Consider the following 16998-nt stretch of genomic DNA (forward strand, 5'->3'; position numbering starts at 1 on the left):
CACTATAAAGCCATGTGGAAAAACATGTCAGTCTATAGCAGGTATATGTTCAACACTTGTTCCTTCTTCTAATGTAGAACAGCAGATATCAAGTATATTTGGAGATAGAATGTTTAATTGTTTGATTGATCACTTTGAATCTGCAATTACATGATAGAATCATGTTACCCAATATTATTAGTGAACACTCAGTAGACTGCCTCAGGACCAAAAGATAATGGCAACTCTTTCAGAAAAAGGAAAAATAGTATTTGTTTCTCACCCATCTCTTAATGTTATATCCATCAGACGTAGGTCATTAGGAGTCAGATAATTCTTTCAGAATATTTCTCTTCTACAGGCAAATCTGCAGATCCCAAAGATAAACCCTGAAATCAGTAGCCACACAAGTACTAGTATTTTCCAAGTGGTGAGTTTGCATTATGAACTGTTATCCTACAAGTAAAATACGATTTATAGTGATGATTATTTGAAAATAAGTGTACAAATTTATAAAACGGAGATCCCTAAATATACCACAATCATATTTCTTTATGCATCACTACATTATTAGTTTAATCCCTTTCTAAGTTATAACGAACTGATATGCTGTATAGGTAATTTAGAATATTTATGGTAAGTTATGTACAGCCCAAAAATCTTTATTGAATAAGACCTAAAGCCAGAGACTTGTCTCTCGGTATTCGTCAAACAAAGGGACAATCTGCTTTGTCCCACCCTATTTCCCAGTACAGTTATATCTTTTTTATTGCATGCTAATGCTTGTACGGGAATTTTTACATCTCAAATGTTAAGTATACTCATTATACAAACCCCAACATTGTTTGCATGGACCTTTGTTAGTCGACGATGAAAGAGGGTAAGGAGCTATCATTTACATTAGATTTAAATGGTCTAGAAGTTGATAATTTAAAATAAGGTAAACTAGAACAGTAACAAGATTTACAAATAAAATTCAGAATTTACAAAATATACAGCATGTGGGTTCCATAAAGAAATCCACTAATCTAAATTAAGGAAGGGTAGTTCAGTTCGAAGTCAGCAAGCATCTCTTGGGTCCGCGCCTAACTATTGTATGGAACACAGGCTATTATAATTCAACAAAACACTAGTTGCAACTCTTTCTAAACCAATCATTTTCATTCAAGCTCTGGGGGCAGGTAAACTCCAATATTCCGCAGACTATGACAATGGTGCTAACGTGTCTACATCCTTAAGTTGTTACACTGGACACAATCTTGGTTCAGACAGCTATTCTCATGGTTTGCAATTCCTTGCATCTTCTGTTCTCTCACAACAAGTGCCTATTCATTAGGTAACAGGCTTCTGGAAAAATACAGAATCTGCAGTGTGAAGAAAACATAGAAAAACTTATTTTCAAAATTACCACAAAAATATATGAGCAGGGATTTCAGCCTTTAAATGTGTAAACTGGACATTTAAAATTGCATTAATATTAGGCTAACCTAATTCATTACGTTATTCCATGTGCTACATGCAATAGCTAAGCGTAGTTACCTACTACAAATAAGTAAATATGCACAATTGTATTTTAACGTTGTGAACCACACTTTTTAAAGGAATATATTTATTTTTGCAAATGAAGAATCACACTCCATCAATAGTCTATGGAGAGGAGCGACTGGGGGTTTGCTCTTGATCAACTCTTGTTTCAGTTACACTGAATAGGGACCAATTTGTTTAGATTTCAGGGAGCATTGCCAAGCTGCCACTATTACACCATTTAGTTCCTCTTATATGGAACTGCGCAAAGTTATTTATAGTTATAGAGCCACCATGAAAGAAAGCTGCTGGAGAACGTGGCAAAATCCCTTCTTAACTTGGTAACATGAGCTACAGAAAATGCTATGACAGGTTCAAAAGCAAAAATGCTGAGATTAGTATTAAGCAGATCTGTCCTCTAGGCCTGAAGAGGCCCAAAACTACTTCCATGTGGTCCAATGTAGTCTGTGCACAAACAGTTTCCATGTTAACCCCTTAGCTGCTGGGCCTGCCCTCTTCCTCTTACTCCCCACCCTGTGCTGAGCCCCTTTTTGGCTATTTGGGGTAGTTCGTGCTTAGACCTTCATACCTTTTCTGGGGATGGTAAAGGTACCCAGAGTTTGTGGGTTCCCCTGGAGGAGACCAAGAATTTAGGCAAAATACAGCTACATTAAAAAGAAAAGTGACAAAAGTGCTGCAGAAGAAAGCATCTGTTTTTTCCCTGCAAATGGCACCAACAAAGGCTTTGCGGTGCTAAAATCACCATCTTCCCACCTTTCAGGAACAGCCAGAAAAAAACTAATTTTTCAACACTTTTTTTGCATTTTACTGGGACATACTCTATTTTTACTATTTTTGTGCTTTCAGCCTCCTTCCAGTTAGTGACACAAATGGGAGTGAGACCAAGGGCGGATCCTGGACTGCTAACCATTTCTAAAATGCAGCCAAAATTCTGAATTCAGCAAGGGGTCATTTGTGGAGATCCTTCAAGATTTCCCTACAGAAAGTAACAGTTGAAATGAAAACAATATTGAAATTGAGTTGAAAAAAACAGCCCTTTCTGATTGTTTTTTTCCGTAACTTTTCCGACTATGATAGATTTTTTAAAGCAATATACCATTATGTTTGCTGGACCCTCCTGGCTACAGGGATATATAGGTCTTGTAGGTTCATTAAGAACCCAAGCTGTTCAGAGGCAATAAATGAGCTGCACCCTGCAATGGGGTTTTGTATACAGGGTATACAGTAAATTCATTTGGTAAAATATAAAGAGTGAAAAAAAGGTATAAAGGAAACCTATGAATTTACAAAATGGGCACAAGATATTGAGTTTAGAAACAGTGGTTATTTGCACATCTCTGAATTTGGGGGTCCTTATACTAGAATGTGAATTACAGGGCATTTTTCAAAATGAATTATTTCTTACACGCTGTCTTACATTTGGAAGGCAAAAATGTGGAGAAAGACGATTGGCAATAACACTTGTTCTTCTATTCTGTATTCCCCCAAGTCTCTTGATAAAAATGGTACCTCACTTATGTGGATAGGTCTAGTGCCCGCGACAGGTAAAGTCCCAAAACACAACATGTCCCTAGCTGTGGATTTTGGGCTGTAGCTCAGCTGACACCTAGGAAACCTACCAAATCTATACATTTATGAAAAGTAGACACTTAGGGGAATCCAGAATGGGGTGACTTTGCAAACCTCAAAATTGCACTAAATAAACAAATTTTCCTCACATTTCGGTACTGTGAAGTTCTGGAATCTGAGGGGAGACCCAAACTTCCCCCAAGTCTCCCAATAAAAGTGGTACCTCACTTGTGTGGGAAGGCCCAGTGCCCGTGCCAGGATTGGATCACACAACGGTCAATGTTAGCCCTTCCTTACATGAGGGCTACTGTTGACTGTAGGGTGATCCATTTCTGATGCAGGCTCTAGGTGCAGGCACTCAAGTGGGTTAGCATTTTTATCAGGACAGGTAGGGAAACACTAGGTGGTAGTAATTTTGTAGATCTCAGCATATTCCTTTAGTTTGTGTGAAAGAAGTGCAATAAAAAATAGAGGTTTTTTTCAACATTTCACATTTGTAGGGCATTCTGGGTAAGAAAACGTTGAAGTATACACACAAGCCACACCTCTGTGGACTCACCCAGGTGTTTAGTTTCCAGAAATGTCTGGGTTTGGTAGGTTTCCCTATATGGTCACAGAGCCCAGGACCAAAAACACAGGTGCCTGCCTTGCAAAACCAGGTTGTTTTGTGATAGATAATTTTGATGTCTCCAGAATGATGGACAGTGGAATTTGGGGCTGAATTAAATTGGGGAGCTCCCAAGAGAACACTCTCTCTGTGCTTGCCTCCGCATCCACCTGGTCTCTGGGTTGGGCTAACCCGCTATTGTCCCGCTGCACAGACTGTGCTTGCAAAGGGACAGCACGACTGTCCTCATCACGTCCCTCAGAATTACTGGAAGAGAAGTGGTTGGATGGGACTCCTCTGACTGAAAAATCACTCTCAGAGTCTGATACATTGCCCTATCCCTCGGATGCTGTCTCAGTATAAATGTCTCAGCCTCTGATCCTATGTAAGGGATGTCCTCCATAACGCAAGTTAGGGCTTGAACCACAGTCATCCAATGAGACGCCATCTCTGCTACTGGCTAAACTGTCCCTCTAAAACACTACCCAAAATACATAGTCACAAAATTGCTGGTGGGTGTGTCACCTTACCCTCACTTCTTCCCTCAATCAGCACGTTCTCTCAAGACACTAAAAAAAAACAAAAAAAATGACACTATTCACCTTGTAACATACCCATCGTCATAGTCTTTAGTGCCTGTGGCGTCCAGTCCGACAATCATTATTGGTGCTCCCACTTATATGACATCCTCCTTGGATTCCCTCACTACCACCCAGCAAAAGTGCCCTTCATTTCTCCATAGCCTCTCTCACACATACATTTCATTTGTATTATAGCACAGGTAGTGGCTGGCTTTACTTATCCACTCAGCTATTCACTGATTACAACGATTTGTGCTGGTCTACTGCTGGTCCCTGACACCCTGTGCTCCATCCTCGTGTCCCCAGAGGCTGGGTGCTGTGGCCCCTGCCCTCTGCGAACTTCGAGCTGCTGGAAGTGCATGAGGAGCGCTTCATTTTTACTTCCTAGCACCTTGAGGGTGCCTTATTTCCATTGATAGAGCACAAGGATCACTTTTCTTTAATCCTGGAACCACAAAAAAGGAGCACTTGGCTTGATTTATTGATCGTGCTTTGAGAGCTTTTGTTCAGCTCCTCGAAGAAGCAATAACCTCTGGGACCTGGGACAAGCTAGTGCATCTTAATCGTGCCTTTTAACTTGTTCTCGGGGCATGGGCAAACAAAGAACGGAGTGAGCACTTTGTTGTTGTGCCCCGGGGGACTGGGGCGCTTGAGGAGGGCCCCCAGGGCACAAGCAGGTACCTGCTGCAGGTGCATTCCCCGCCACAACCCCCAGGAGGCGAGTTGAAGCCCGGGGGTGCGGCTTCTCCACTGCATGCAGCCCCGGCCCATTGAAGGCAGTCAGCTAGTCCTCATGAGGCGAAGCGCCTCTGCCCCCTATGAAGTCAGTGCCAGAGCCAGACTGCTGCCCTTACCTCTCCTGGCCGCTCATGATGGCAAGAGCAATCGGGGCAAAACTCTCATTGTGTTCTCCCGGAGTGCCGCAATCTTGCTAAGAGCAGTGATCTGGAGATAAGGAGCTCCCGGGCAGTACAGCTTTGGGGATGATAGGAGCACAAGAGATCCATGCCTGAGATAGGTGACCAATCATACTCACCACAGTTGTGGAGAGTACCAGGAAGTAATATACGCATTTTGTGGGATCTGACATTAACCAGTGGGGATCTGCTTTTGACACCATGATATGTGCAATCATGATTTTCTCATAGTATGATTATCCTGGCACTTGCATTGCTTTTCCTGTAGTGAGGGGATTTCATGCCATGATGTGCGTCTTTACTATGATTATGCTTTTGCGTGGATTCATGCATTATGATGATGTATTTTTCATGATTTGCCTTGTGTTTGCTAATGCTCCTGTTATGGACATTTATGCTAATCTGTGTTTATGATTTGCCATGTGTTTCCAAATATTACTGGTATGGGCATTTATGAAGATCTTGTAACATGCATTATTGTAGTAATGGTTTTCCTAACTACGGTTTATGTTGCAGAATAAAGAGTAACCTGTGCATTATATGTGACTACTGCTGTTGTCTGCAGAGTAACAGTACTGTGTAATGTTCTGACAACTGCTTGGGTAACAGGGTATTACTGACATGTTGTGTTTGGTTTATTGATGTTGTGTACAATACAGTTTATTTTTATATAATTATGTGTTGTGTTTCCTTTGTGGTAGGGATAGTGCGTCACAAGTTTTGTGTGTTGTGCAAACGCTTTACACATTTCCTCTGGGATAAGCCTGACTGCTCGTGCCAAGCTACCAAGGGAGTTAGCAGGCCTTATCTTAGGTGTGTAACTCCCCCACCCTGTCTAGATTTGGTGGGTTCAGCCTGACTTAGTTGCATACTCTGGCCAACCAGAAACCCTATTTCTAACAATGACACTAAAGCGTACTGAAATAACGTGTATTAGAAGTTACACTGCAGTTGTATGTTTTGGAAAATATGATCACCTGGATGACATCCATAATATAGTTCAAAACAATCATAAATAACTGCCTAATGAAACTGTATTTTGTTTATTCATAATGAAGTGTCCTGAAAAATAAAAATTAATATGTACTAAAAGGATTCATAGTTTCCATTTTATGAAAAGTTTTATTCTTCATGTTTTAGCATTAGCTTTAAAAAGGCCTCACATTTTAGTAATTTTCCAAAGGCAATGTTTAAAAGTTAACACTGCAAAAAGATGTTTCTCTAAGCATCCAGTGTATGACTTGCTCAGTGTGGAAAAGTGATGTTCTTATGTTGCAACATTCGTTTGCCTTCCTGGTGAGATAATGTGTGCCCAGGAACAATAGTCTTCAGTCCTCATGTATAACCTGCAACAATTGTATTCTTCTGCAGAAACTGGTGACTGCAATGAGAGATGATGAGCCAATCGTGAATGCAGAAAATGAAGAAAAGCTACTTCTGAAATGCGGAGTCAATGTAATTGGCTCTCACCTAAAGCACCTCATAGACTGACCAGTAGAATCTTAGCTAGTTGCTTTTTAACACGTCAATATAACAAACTTAGGTGATGTAAGTTAAGTTCTTCTTATACTCTGCTGCTTTCATGATGTGCTGTGTCTTTAGCTTTCTGCCATTGACAGTTCAGGTGAATTAAGGCCAAACATTATTGAACTGTTCCCTAGTATGACATTGTCCAATGAAGAAGACCAGAAGATGCTCCACTGATGAAGACATTGCTGCTTGCTGATCCATTTAGGAGAGGTATAACCAAATGTGCATTTGTCTTTCTTGCAGATTTTTCCCTCTCGTTAGAAAACCCAACTGCTATTTTTTCAGTAGGGCTATAGTCAGGTGTTTTCTGAATTTATTTTTGTCTTGTTTTCTTTTTGCATGGAACTTAAACATGCTTATCGAATTAGGGTAATAGTTAAGGATTCCACAAACTAAATTCAACTGTTTCATATAATTTGATTGTAAACAGTTCATCTGTGGTAACTAAATGTATTCTGTTTCTATCATTCATCTGTTATTATTGTTATTCTGCATGGTGTTTCTTGAATGCTGATTGATAAATATCCTGTCTAAATTAAGATTCTTTAGGAGATTTGGTCAGCCTGTTACTCTTATACTTTTATCATTTGGTCTTGCATTTCATTTATGTGGTTGTAGCATTGTTGAGTTAAAAGGCAATAAATGCTTGAACTTTATTAAACTGGTGTGGTGATTCATGGCAACATAGATCATGGTGTGTATAAAGTCACTGGCTCCAATACTGAAACTGATGTTGATTGATTTAATCTTATTGATGTTGACTGTTAGGATGGTTTCTCACTTCTATCTGAGTACAAATATTTGTGTCGACCTTTAAGGGTAATTGATGGTTACCCTATACTTGTCACCTTATAAGTAAATTATCAAAAGAAATATAAGGCTGGACATGCCCACAATTCCATGGTAATGCACATTATTAATAGTGTAACAGTAAAGTCAGCATATTCAATCAAATGCCTGCTCTTCCAGAGCAGTATCGCTTTGATTCAAATCTTAGATTTCCACGACTGCAATTAATACATGCTTGCATAATAAACGAAAGTAATTGAAATTTAACATTTGCCATAAGGCTATTGTTATTGCAGTGCAACATCAGTCACTGGTGCAACACACACATTTTGTAGTATAAACATTCATAGAAATGTTCCCAAAGGTCTGGTGGAGTCCCTGTATATCGTGAAATTTCTTTAAAAGTTTTGTTTTTCTTTTTTAATTATTCTTCTGCTAGACCCATGTCAAGTATAACATGACTAACATGTCTTGTATATTTGCATTATGACTGGATGCTGGAAATCATGCAGCATTTACGTCTTCAACACAAACATATCTAAAATGGTACAGCAAGTACAGTGGCACCAGACAAAAGGGCCTTATGGTTTGAATGAATCCTGATTATTGATGTATTTTAATACCCTGACAATAGATAAAAAAGTACACTAACTACTTCAGATGGACATGTGTGATATAAAAGTCACATTCCTCCCGCATATATACAACATCATATTTCAAAGTTCTCTGTATATATTTAGGAACTTCAAAAAAATAATTTTGCAGCTTGTAGTGAAAAGTGATCTAATTGAGATATGATTCACCTGTTTGTTCGAGGTGTATTCTCTGGAAAATATTAAACAAGCTGTGGTATATATAATAATGTTATCCTATGTCATCTAGCAAGTGTTTGGGTTATAAGTTTAGGCCAGAACCAGCTTCCAGAGAGTAGAATGTGATGAGGTCATAGTGACCTCAAGCAGCAAGGGAGGCAGTTGGAGAGGAGAAGTGGAGGAGATAAGGAGCTGGAAGGATGAATTATTTTGTGACAAACTACATTTTTCCAATCACAACTACAGTCTGAAGTTTATTTGCTGCGGATGCCTTGTCAGACCAGCATCCTAGCAAATAAATTGTATTTATGTCTGAGAGAGGAAGTCTTCTTCTGGCCCCATGAATGCTGCTTTTGCTGTCTCCACACTCCGAAAAAAGTGCATTAAATAGAAGAACAATATTTCAAGGAAGTTTTCAGATCCATGGTAAGTGTTTTTGTTAATAATGTGCTTTTCACTTCAAAGATTCTTCATAAACTTTTTTAAGTTTGTAGCATGTTTATCCAGCCTTCTCAGACAGTGAACTGATCATAACCGAGCACAGTCAAATCTCACCCAGAAGCTTTACACTGCATGAAATGCTGTGACCTCAAAGTGATTGCCACAACATTCCAGCCAAGTTATCTAGTGCAAACCACAACACATATCCCTCCCTTATAATATCATTTCAGAATACAACAGTTAGAAATATATATTACAAAAATAAGCTTCTAATGAAACAAATTACATCACAGAAATCATATGTGTACAAAACAAAAATGAAACATATTATATACATATTCATACACTCACTGTAGAAGGTTCCCTTATTTAATAAAATTCTTCCATTATGACATAATTGAGTCCGTAGTTTGTAACTTTGTCCATTGCGTAGTCCTTGTGCCAAGTAGGTTTATATCTCTCCCTTCTTAACAAAAAGTCTTTATCATCATTCAAATCCTCCACCCCATGGCTCTCTTTTAGCATAGTTTCTGAACCAACCTCATTTAGTTTTGTTAATCTAGATATACTCCAGACATCCTCTGAGTCTAAAATTGCGACATTCCTTTTGAAAGAAGTTATCTAAGAAGGACCCATGAATTTTGAATGTCACTTTTTTATTATATTATGACATTTCTCTAAAACTTTGATTCATGTGCACAATTCTTAGCATCATAGTGGGTTTTAAATTTATTTTGATGTTCCCTCTTATGCAGAACAAGGTCATTATTTGGAAAGTCACATTTTGTTCCCACTTATTCTTAACTACACAAGATTGACTTTACAATGTGGTTTCTTGCATGTAAGTGAAACAAATGGAGATACAGATATTGCACTATTAGGAGTGACACAATGTGCCTACCAGGGCCAGTATTTATACTTTTTTAGCGCCACATTTGCGTCGTTTCTTGACGGAAAAACGGCGCAAACTTGCAAAATACCATTGTATTTTGTAGGTTTGCGCCGTTTTGCGTCGAAAAGCGGCGCAAATGCGGCGCTAAAAAAAGTATAAATACGGGCCCAGGTATCTCTCAACATTTCTTTCAGGGATGTCTTATACAACTGTGCACAATATTTTAGTATCGTATTCATACTCTCTACTAAACCATTGGCTTGAGGTGAATAGAAAGCTGTCCTGAAATGAGTTATTGACAAATGTTTAAGAATTATTTTTATTTCCCAGGATACAAACTCTATCCCATTATCAGTTATAAGAGTTTTTGGAATATCCTTCCTAGAAAACTCTTCTTTTAAAAATGTGATTACTATTTTAGTGTTTACCATAGCCACACACTTTGTGACCACGCACTTAGACATTTAGGTCCACATTATGACATTGGTGGTAAATATGTGAGGAAAAAGTTTTTTTTTTTTGTCATGTTTTGAGGTTTGCAAAGGATTCTGGGATAACAGAACCTGGTGAGAGCCCCACAAGTCACCCCATTCTGAATTCCCCTAGATGTCTAGTTTTAAAAAATGTATAGGTTTTCTAGGTTTCCATAGGTGCCGGCTGAGCTAGAGGCCAAAATCCACAGCTAGGCACTTTTAAAAAAACACATCAGATTTCCATGTAAAAATGTGATGTGTCCATGTTACATTTCCTGTCCTGGGCATTCGGCCTACCCATACAAGTGAGGTACCATTTTTATTGGGAGACTTTGGGGAACACAGAATAGCAGAACAAGTGATATTGCCCCTTGTCTTTCGCTACAGTTTCTCCTTCAAAATGTCAGACAGTGTGTAAAAAAAAGAGGTACATTTGAGACCCTGTAATTCACATGCTTGGATGGGCACCCCGGAATTTAGAGATGTGCAAATAACCACTGCTTCTCAACACCTCATCTTGTGCCAATTTTGGAAATACACATGGTTCCTTGATACCTATTTTTCACTCCTTATATGTCACCAAATGAATTGCTGTACACCCAGTATACAATGAAAACCCAATGCAAGGTGCAGCTCATTTATTGGCTCTGGGTACCTAGGGTTCTTGATGAACCTATATATCCCTGCAACCAGAAGAGTCCAGCAGACTTATTGATACATTACTTTTGAAAATAGGACATTGCAGGAAAAAGTTACAGACTAAAATGTGGAGAAAAATGGCAGTTTTTTAACCTCAATTTCAATGTTTTTTATTTCATCTGCTATTTTCTGCAGGGAAACCTTGTAGGATCTACACAAATGACCCCTTGTTGAATTCAGAATTTAGTCTATGTTTCAAACATATTTAGCTGTCCTGGATCCAGCATTGGTTTCAGACCCATTTCTGTCACCAAATGGAAGGAGGCTAAAAGCACAAAAAATAGTAAAAATGGGGTATGTCCCAGAAAAATGTGGTTTTCTGATTCAAGTCTGCCTGTTCCTGAAAGCTGGGAAGATGGTGATTTTAGCACTGCAAACCCTTTGGTGATGCCATTTTCAGGGTAAAAAAACACATGCTTTCTGCTGTAGCCCTTTTTTCAAATTTTTCTGAAAAAAAACAAAATGTTAACTGTATTTTGGCTAATTTCTTAGTCTCCTCCAGGGGAACCCACAAACTCTGGGTACCTTTAGAATCCCTAGGATGTTGGAAAAAAAGGATGCAAATTTTGCATGGATAGCTTATGTGGACAAAAAGGTATGAAAGCCTAAGTGCGAACTACTTAAAATAGCTAAAAAAGGGCTCAGCACTGGATGGGAGGCCCAGCAGCTAAGGGGTTAAGAACAATTCTATGTTCAAAATTCTTTAAAAACCCTAAGTCATCTCCAAGTACATTAGGAAACCACGCATGCCAATTTTTTCCTGTTTCCCCTGTAGTCTTGTGCAAAAATTGTGCCTTTTCAGTACCATATTAATCTGTGCACCCAAACGGTTCTCCAACATCATTACAGACATGTCAAAAACATTGCCTGGTTCATCTTCCCCATGACCAATGATGATTTCTTTCAAACTCTCATACACTTTTCTCTCTTCTATTTGTAAATTATGTAATACTACAGCTTGTTTGTGAACTGCCGAAATTTGTTCTCCCCAATTGCCAGTAAGTATGAATCAAATATCTTCTTCCATCTTTTCCTTAGCAAAATAGGTTTGTTCTTATCAGAAAGGAAATGAGGAGGTTCAGACATATTAGCATCTCCCATAATGTCTGAATATTTGAATTATTAACAACCTACTTCTCAGTTGTTGAAAAGGACTAAAGTCGGCTGATCACTGAAACAAAGACCAGCAAATAACTATAGAAAAAAAAACAATTCTGCCTCATTCACTGTCAATAAATAATTATTATCAATGGTGTGTGGATCACCGCTTGTTGCCGTGTGATCCACATGTTAATAGAAAATTAAATAGTAATGGTGTGCGGATCACCGCTTTTTGCAGAGTGAACCTTGTGAGAAGGATTCATCAAAAACAGGAGTAGACACTTACAATCAAGTTTTCCCTTGTACTTAAGATGAAAGTTGCTGCAACAAAACTGCTTGCTCTCCAGTACTTAAGTTCCTCAGCTTTATCCAATCACGCTGGATGGAACATCATGTGCTCACAATGTCAATCACGTTGGATGAAACATCACATGCTCGTGACATCATAATTTTCCTCGCAGACAGTAACAAGAACACAACTCTCTCCAGACTCAGTGCTTTCGACAAGTCGCACACACACCAATGTTCTGCTCACACCTCAGCTCGGTTCACTGCCCTCATCTGGTTGCAATTTGCACCAAAGTTCCGCCCAAACCTCGGGTCTGCAAAAACATACACATCGGTTCCACTCTTTCTTGGCGGCACACCTCGGTGTCCACAATATCACTTCAAAAGATGCTTAATATGGGTTGTGTGGGTTCTGATTTATCTAGGAGGTTGGCAACAGTTCCTCTCTCGTTGCCAGTGTTCAGAATACGATATTCAATTCAAAGATTCTTCGTAAACCTTTTTTACGTTCATAGCATGTTTATCCAACCTCAGTCAGCCAACCGATCGTAACTGACCACATTCAAGTCATCTACGGAAGCTTGACACTGCCTGGAATGGTGTGACCTCAAATTGATAGTCACTCCATGCCAGCAAAGTGATCTAATGCAAACCACAACAGTGTTACAATATTCTAACAATATACATTTTGAAAGACAGTAGTACAATTTTTATACATATATTTGCACTTCCCAGATGTAAGTGAGGTCACACTGCTACGGGGAAGCTCAGAGTAAAAGCCAAAGCGACTTCACACTTTTAATAGTTTTATGATCCAAATGTTTTGAAATATGTATAAACTCACACTCAATATCCAGGTGCATACTCTTTTGATGGCCGCCGATTCTGCTTGCTGCTTCACAGTCATATCTTCCGGAATCAGACAACTTCACATTTTTAATATTCAGGGTTGATTTTCCATGCTGTCCTTTTATTTCAATCCTTCCATCTGGACTCTGTTGCACAGAAAAGGAAGGAGTATTGAAAATAGATATTCCTAGTTTACGAACAAATCACTGTTCTTCTCAATATTGCAAGCCTTACTTAAATAACAATTGCAATTTGATTGGAATATATGCAAGCTGGAATTTAGTTTACTAGTCTCTGCTTCTCTATTGCTCTCTCTCTTTCTCTCTCTCTCTTCCTTCATTCTCCCTCTCTGTCTCGCCACTGCCTCTTTCTCTCACTCCCTCCTCCTCTCTTTTTCTCTGGCTAGATTTAACATGATTAAAAATTATCCAACCAGTGTTTGTTAGGAACATCTATTTTATTCTTAAAATAAAGCCCTAAAGCCACATTGTGCTACCATCAGAGACTGCTGCTCAGGATGAATTGCTTTTCTGCTGTGCTGTCCTGACACCTGCTGCCCTTTTCCCTCCTGAGCAAGGACTGAACCCATCTCACTTGAACTCTCTGTGACTCCAAGGGCTTGCTGGATTGCCTCCTGTTCTTCTGAAATCTCAGGTACACAAAAGGCTTTCAACACAATCTACAACACCACCTGGCCTTTGCTTGCTGCAAGTCTTGCCCTGCCAAGTCTTGTCAATCCAGTCCTGGACACTTGGATGTGTATATTAAGTGCTGCAACTATGAAAATTCACACATCGTCGCTGTTGCAGTGATTGGAACCAACACATCTTCTCTGATGGCGGCACACTGTGATGATACATCAGGTTCATCACAAAAGGTTTGACAGTTATGCATCTCCAATTGTGTGGTTTGGAACCAAAGTATCACCTACACCGCTAGGATTGACAATGATGCAATGGCTTCAGATCACTCCTCGCCTTCTCCATCACTGTTGATGCAACCCCTAAGATAATGATTTCAGCAGGCCAAGGTTGGTCCCTGTATCAGACCTGCTCTCTATCTCGTCAGCCTGACGTTTTCAGTTTTGTCCCAGTCTAGCATGACCAGACAGTCCCAGTTGGCGCTTTATGTTTCTTAGCACTACAGTTTTATTTAATCTTTAAGTATTCCATCTTGACTTCTTCTTATTGGGTTTTGTCATTTGGTCTTGTTTTATTCATTAAATTAAGCTACATTTTTCTAACCGGGTGTAGTCTCTTTTTGTTTGATGTTTTTACTGTTTTACTGTTCTAGGTATTGCACACAAACTTTTCACATTGTCTGTTACATTAGGTTTGACTGCTCTGTGCCAAGACCACACATTAACTTTTTTTGTGTTTCAGACTTACCCTAACTAGGATTGTGGTTCCTGCTTGGACATGGTGCATACCTCTGCCAACCAGAAACCTAATTTCTAACAGCTACTACACCAGTGAAAACACATCCACCTTGGTAGGATAGATGAAACTTGGACATTCTATGTGTGTCTGTGGAGAGAAGCACCTACATCCTGAATATGCTCCCCACATTGCCCCGAAAGTCTTTGTTTACCCTGTTTCTTTCCAACTACCACATGGAGATAGCCATTTAGGATGAAAGAATACTCGGTGGCCTGGCCCTTGCTGATTAGACTGCTTCCATCAACAATAGCCAAGGAAGACAGACTAATCCATGCCCCACTGTTTGTGGGACTGCCTTGTAACTTCAGCCTTGGAATAGCAACTTCACTCATGTTGATTTCTACATGAAATAAAGAACAGTTTCAAGCTGTCTACAATTGACTGGTGGGTAAAGTTGGATACAATGCTCTGAAAGATAACATAATGCTCCTGTGGGCATATCCTTGAATACCAGTCTTTCGATTTCCACTAATTCGCCTCCTCAAACATAGAAGCAGGGTGACACCTTTCCCTACTGCATGAGGTTAGGCTCTGAACCATTGTACATTTAGTTGTGAAGCACTCCGATAATCCTGTTTTCTATTTTGTCCCCTTAGACACTACACAATGCTAGGACTATTAGGCCCTACATGTGCCACTCCATTCAGATGCTTTCTGCCCTTGGGGTGCTGTACTGTACCATAGTAGGCTCCAGTCATCCAACAACACCCCTCTGCTAAGTCAGTCTCACATTTCATTTGTCCTTTACTGAATTAGGAACACATATTCAAACATTCCCCTTTGATGAACCCCTACTGCTTCTCTTCAGCTTCCCATCTGAAGAAATCCCCTCACCAAACCTAAAGAATCTTTGATCTGCTCAATATATCCAGAATGCCACACTGAATTTCAAATACAGTCTCCTTGAACAGCCCCGTCCAGTTACCTAGGCCCATGCATTATATGCTGCTCTAGTTCACTTTTTTTGGTAAATTGTGGGACTAGTCTTGCTTATTGACTAGTTTATCAAACTAATCTCAGAGTTCAAAGAAAAATGTGGACTGAAACAATTAATCATGCATGGACTCGGCAAACTAGGCAGCTGTGATTGGAGTTTCCTAAAACCTTTATCTCTGATAAAAACTGCTGTCCCAGCAGAGGCAAACAGAAAACGTGCCTCCTATTCTTCTCCACTACCATTCCATTATAGATTCTGAATTTCAGTTCTACCTTATTTACCCCCCACAAACCAAAATATCCTATACCTGGTAACTGACCATAATACCCTCAACATTTGTTAAAACTAAAGCTAACATCCCATTAATAAGGAACTCTAAAATCAAGACTGAAGCCTAAGATAATGATATTCAACATGATTATCAATACTCTACTACATAAACAAAAGGTAATAAGAATGTGACCAAATCCTTTGACTAAAATGTCCAATCCCTCTTTGCCTACCACTCTAATCAGGATTCCACTCACTCCCACTGAATTCAGCCCCCTGCTAAATCCAAACTCCTGCAATATCTCAAATCTCTCCTCACAGTACATATACTGCAACAGTTGGTAGCTCTTAGCCCCATAAAATCACTGGTCCATCAATTCTTCATAATTTAACCACTCCACAATGCCTGACACCTCTCCATACTGCAATTTCAATGATGTAAACAGCAAGATCAGGCATCTTAGCTGGAATATTCCGTCTCAGACAGTAGGATAAGACCTACTTCATTTGTCAACCTACACCCCCTCTCTCATTCCTCCAGCATTTATTGACATTACCTAAAGTCTTACTCAATCACATATCAAGGCACACTATTTAATCAATCCAAACAGAATTCTAAAAGTCATCACTGTCATAGTCATTAAGACAACACCTGAGACCCCAGTTCTCCTCAGCCATATTTGATGTTGCTCTCATGGAGACCTTACTCCATGAAATAAGCCTCCTATCCACTGACATAAAAATTATCTTGTCAGTGTTCTAGCCTATTCATGTGTCTGTATAATCAAACGTTTAAAACTTGACAAAGCAGCCTATGGCCAAAGGCCAACAGTGAACAAAGACCAAACAGATTGCCATCATACATTTCTGAGAATGATTCAAACTCTTTCATAGCTTAGCATAAATCTAAATTCAGCCAAAAGTATCACCAATCGACTCATAACATGCCCATTTTAGGGCTGCGGAGAAAGCAGCTGCTCCACAATGACATGAGGTGCTAATTGAATCTCACCAAAATTAATTCCCCATCATCCTCCTTTTCTCACAGCCAGTCTTCTCTGAAATAGCTCTTCCATAACTACATATCAGTAGAAAAGCTAACAATTGCGATCTCACACTTGACCACACCGAGAGCTTGGACTTCCTACTCCTGACAGAGACCTGGCTCACTGAGGCCTCTCAATCAGTACTAGACATTTGTTACCACATAAGTACTACTTCATTTAACTTGAAAAAAATGAAGAAATAAGTAGAGTTCCAATTAATCACAAAACCTATAT

General features: G+C 39.4%; 1 protein-coding gene across 5 annotated transcripts in view; it reads right to left on the bottom strand.

Moving 5' to 3' along the window:
- Positions 1-16998, bottom strand: part of NCAM2 (neural cell adhesion molecule 2) — a 1466086-nt gene that overhangs the window by 436447 nt on the left and 1012641 nt on the right. For all 5 annotated transcript variants that reach the window (XM_069204093.1, XM_069204094.1, XM_069204098.1 and 2 more), the window contains one exon: positions 13068-13218. In XM_069204093.1, the coding sequence (XP_069060194.1) occupies positions 13068-13218 (151 nt within the window). The remainder of the gene's footprint in view (positions 1-13067; positions 13219-16998) is intronic.

Source organism: Pleurodeles waltl, chromosome 8 (assembly GCF_031143425.1).
Source record: "Pleurodeles waltl isolate 20211129_DDA chromosome 8, aPleWal1.hap1.20221129, whole genome shotgun sequence".
In the NCBI taxonomy this organism is placed as follows: Eukaryota; Metazoa; Chordata; class Amphibia; order Caudata; family Salamandridae; genus Pleurodeles; species Pleurodeles waltl.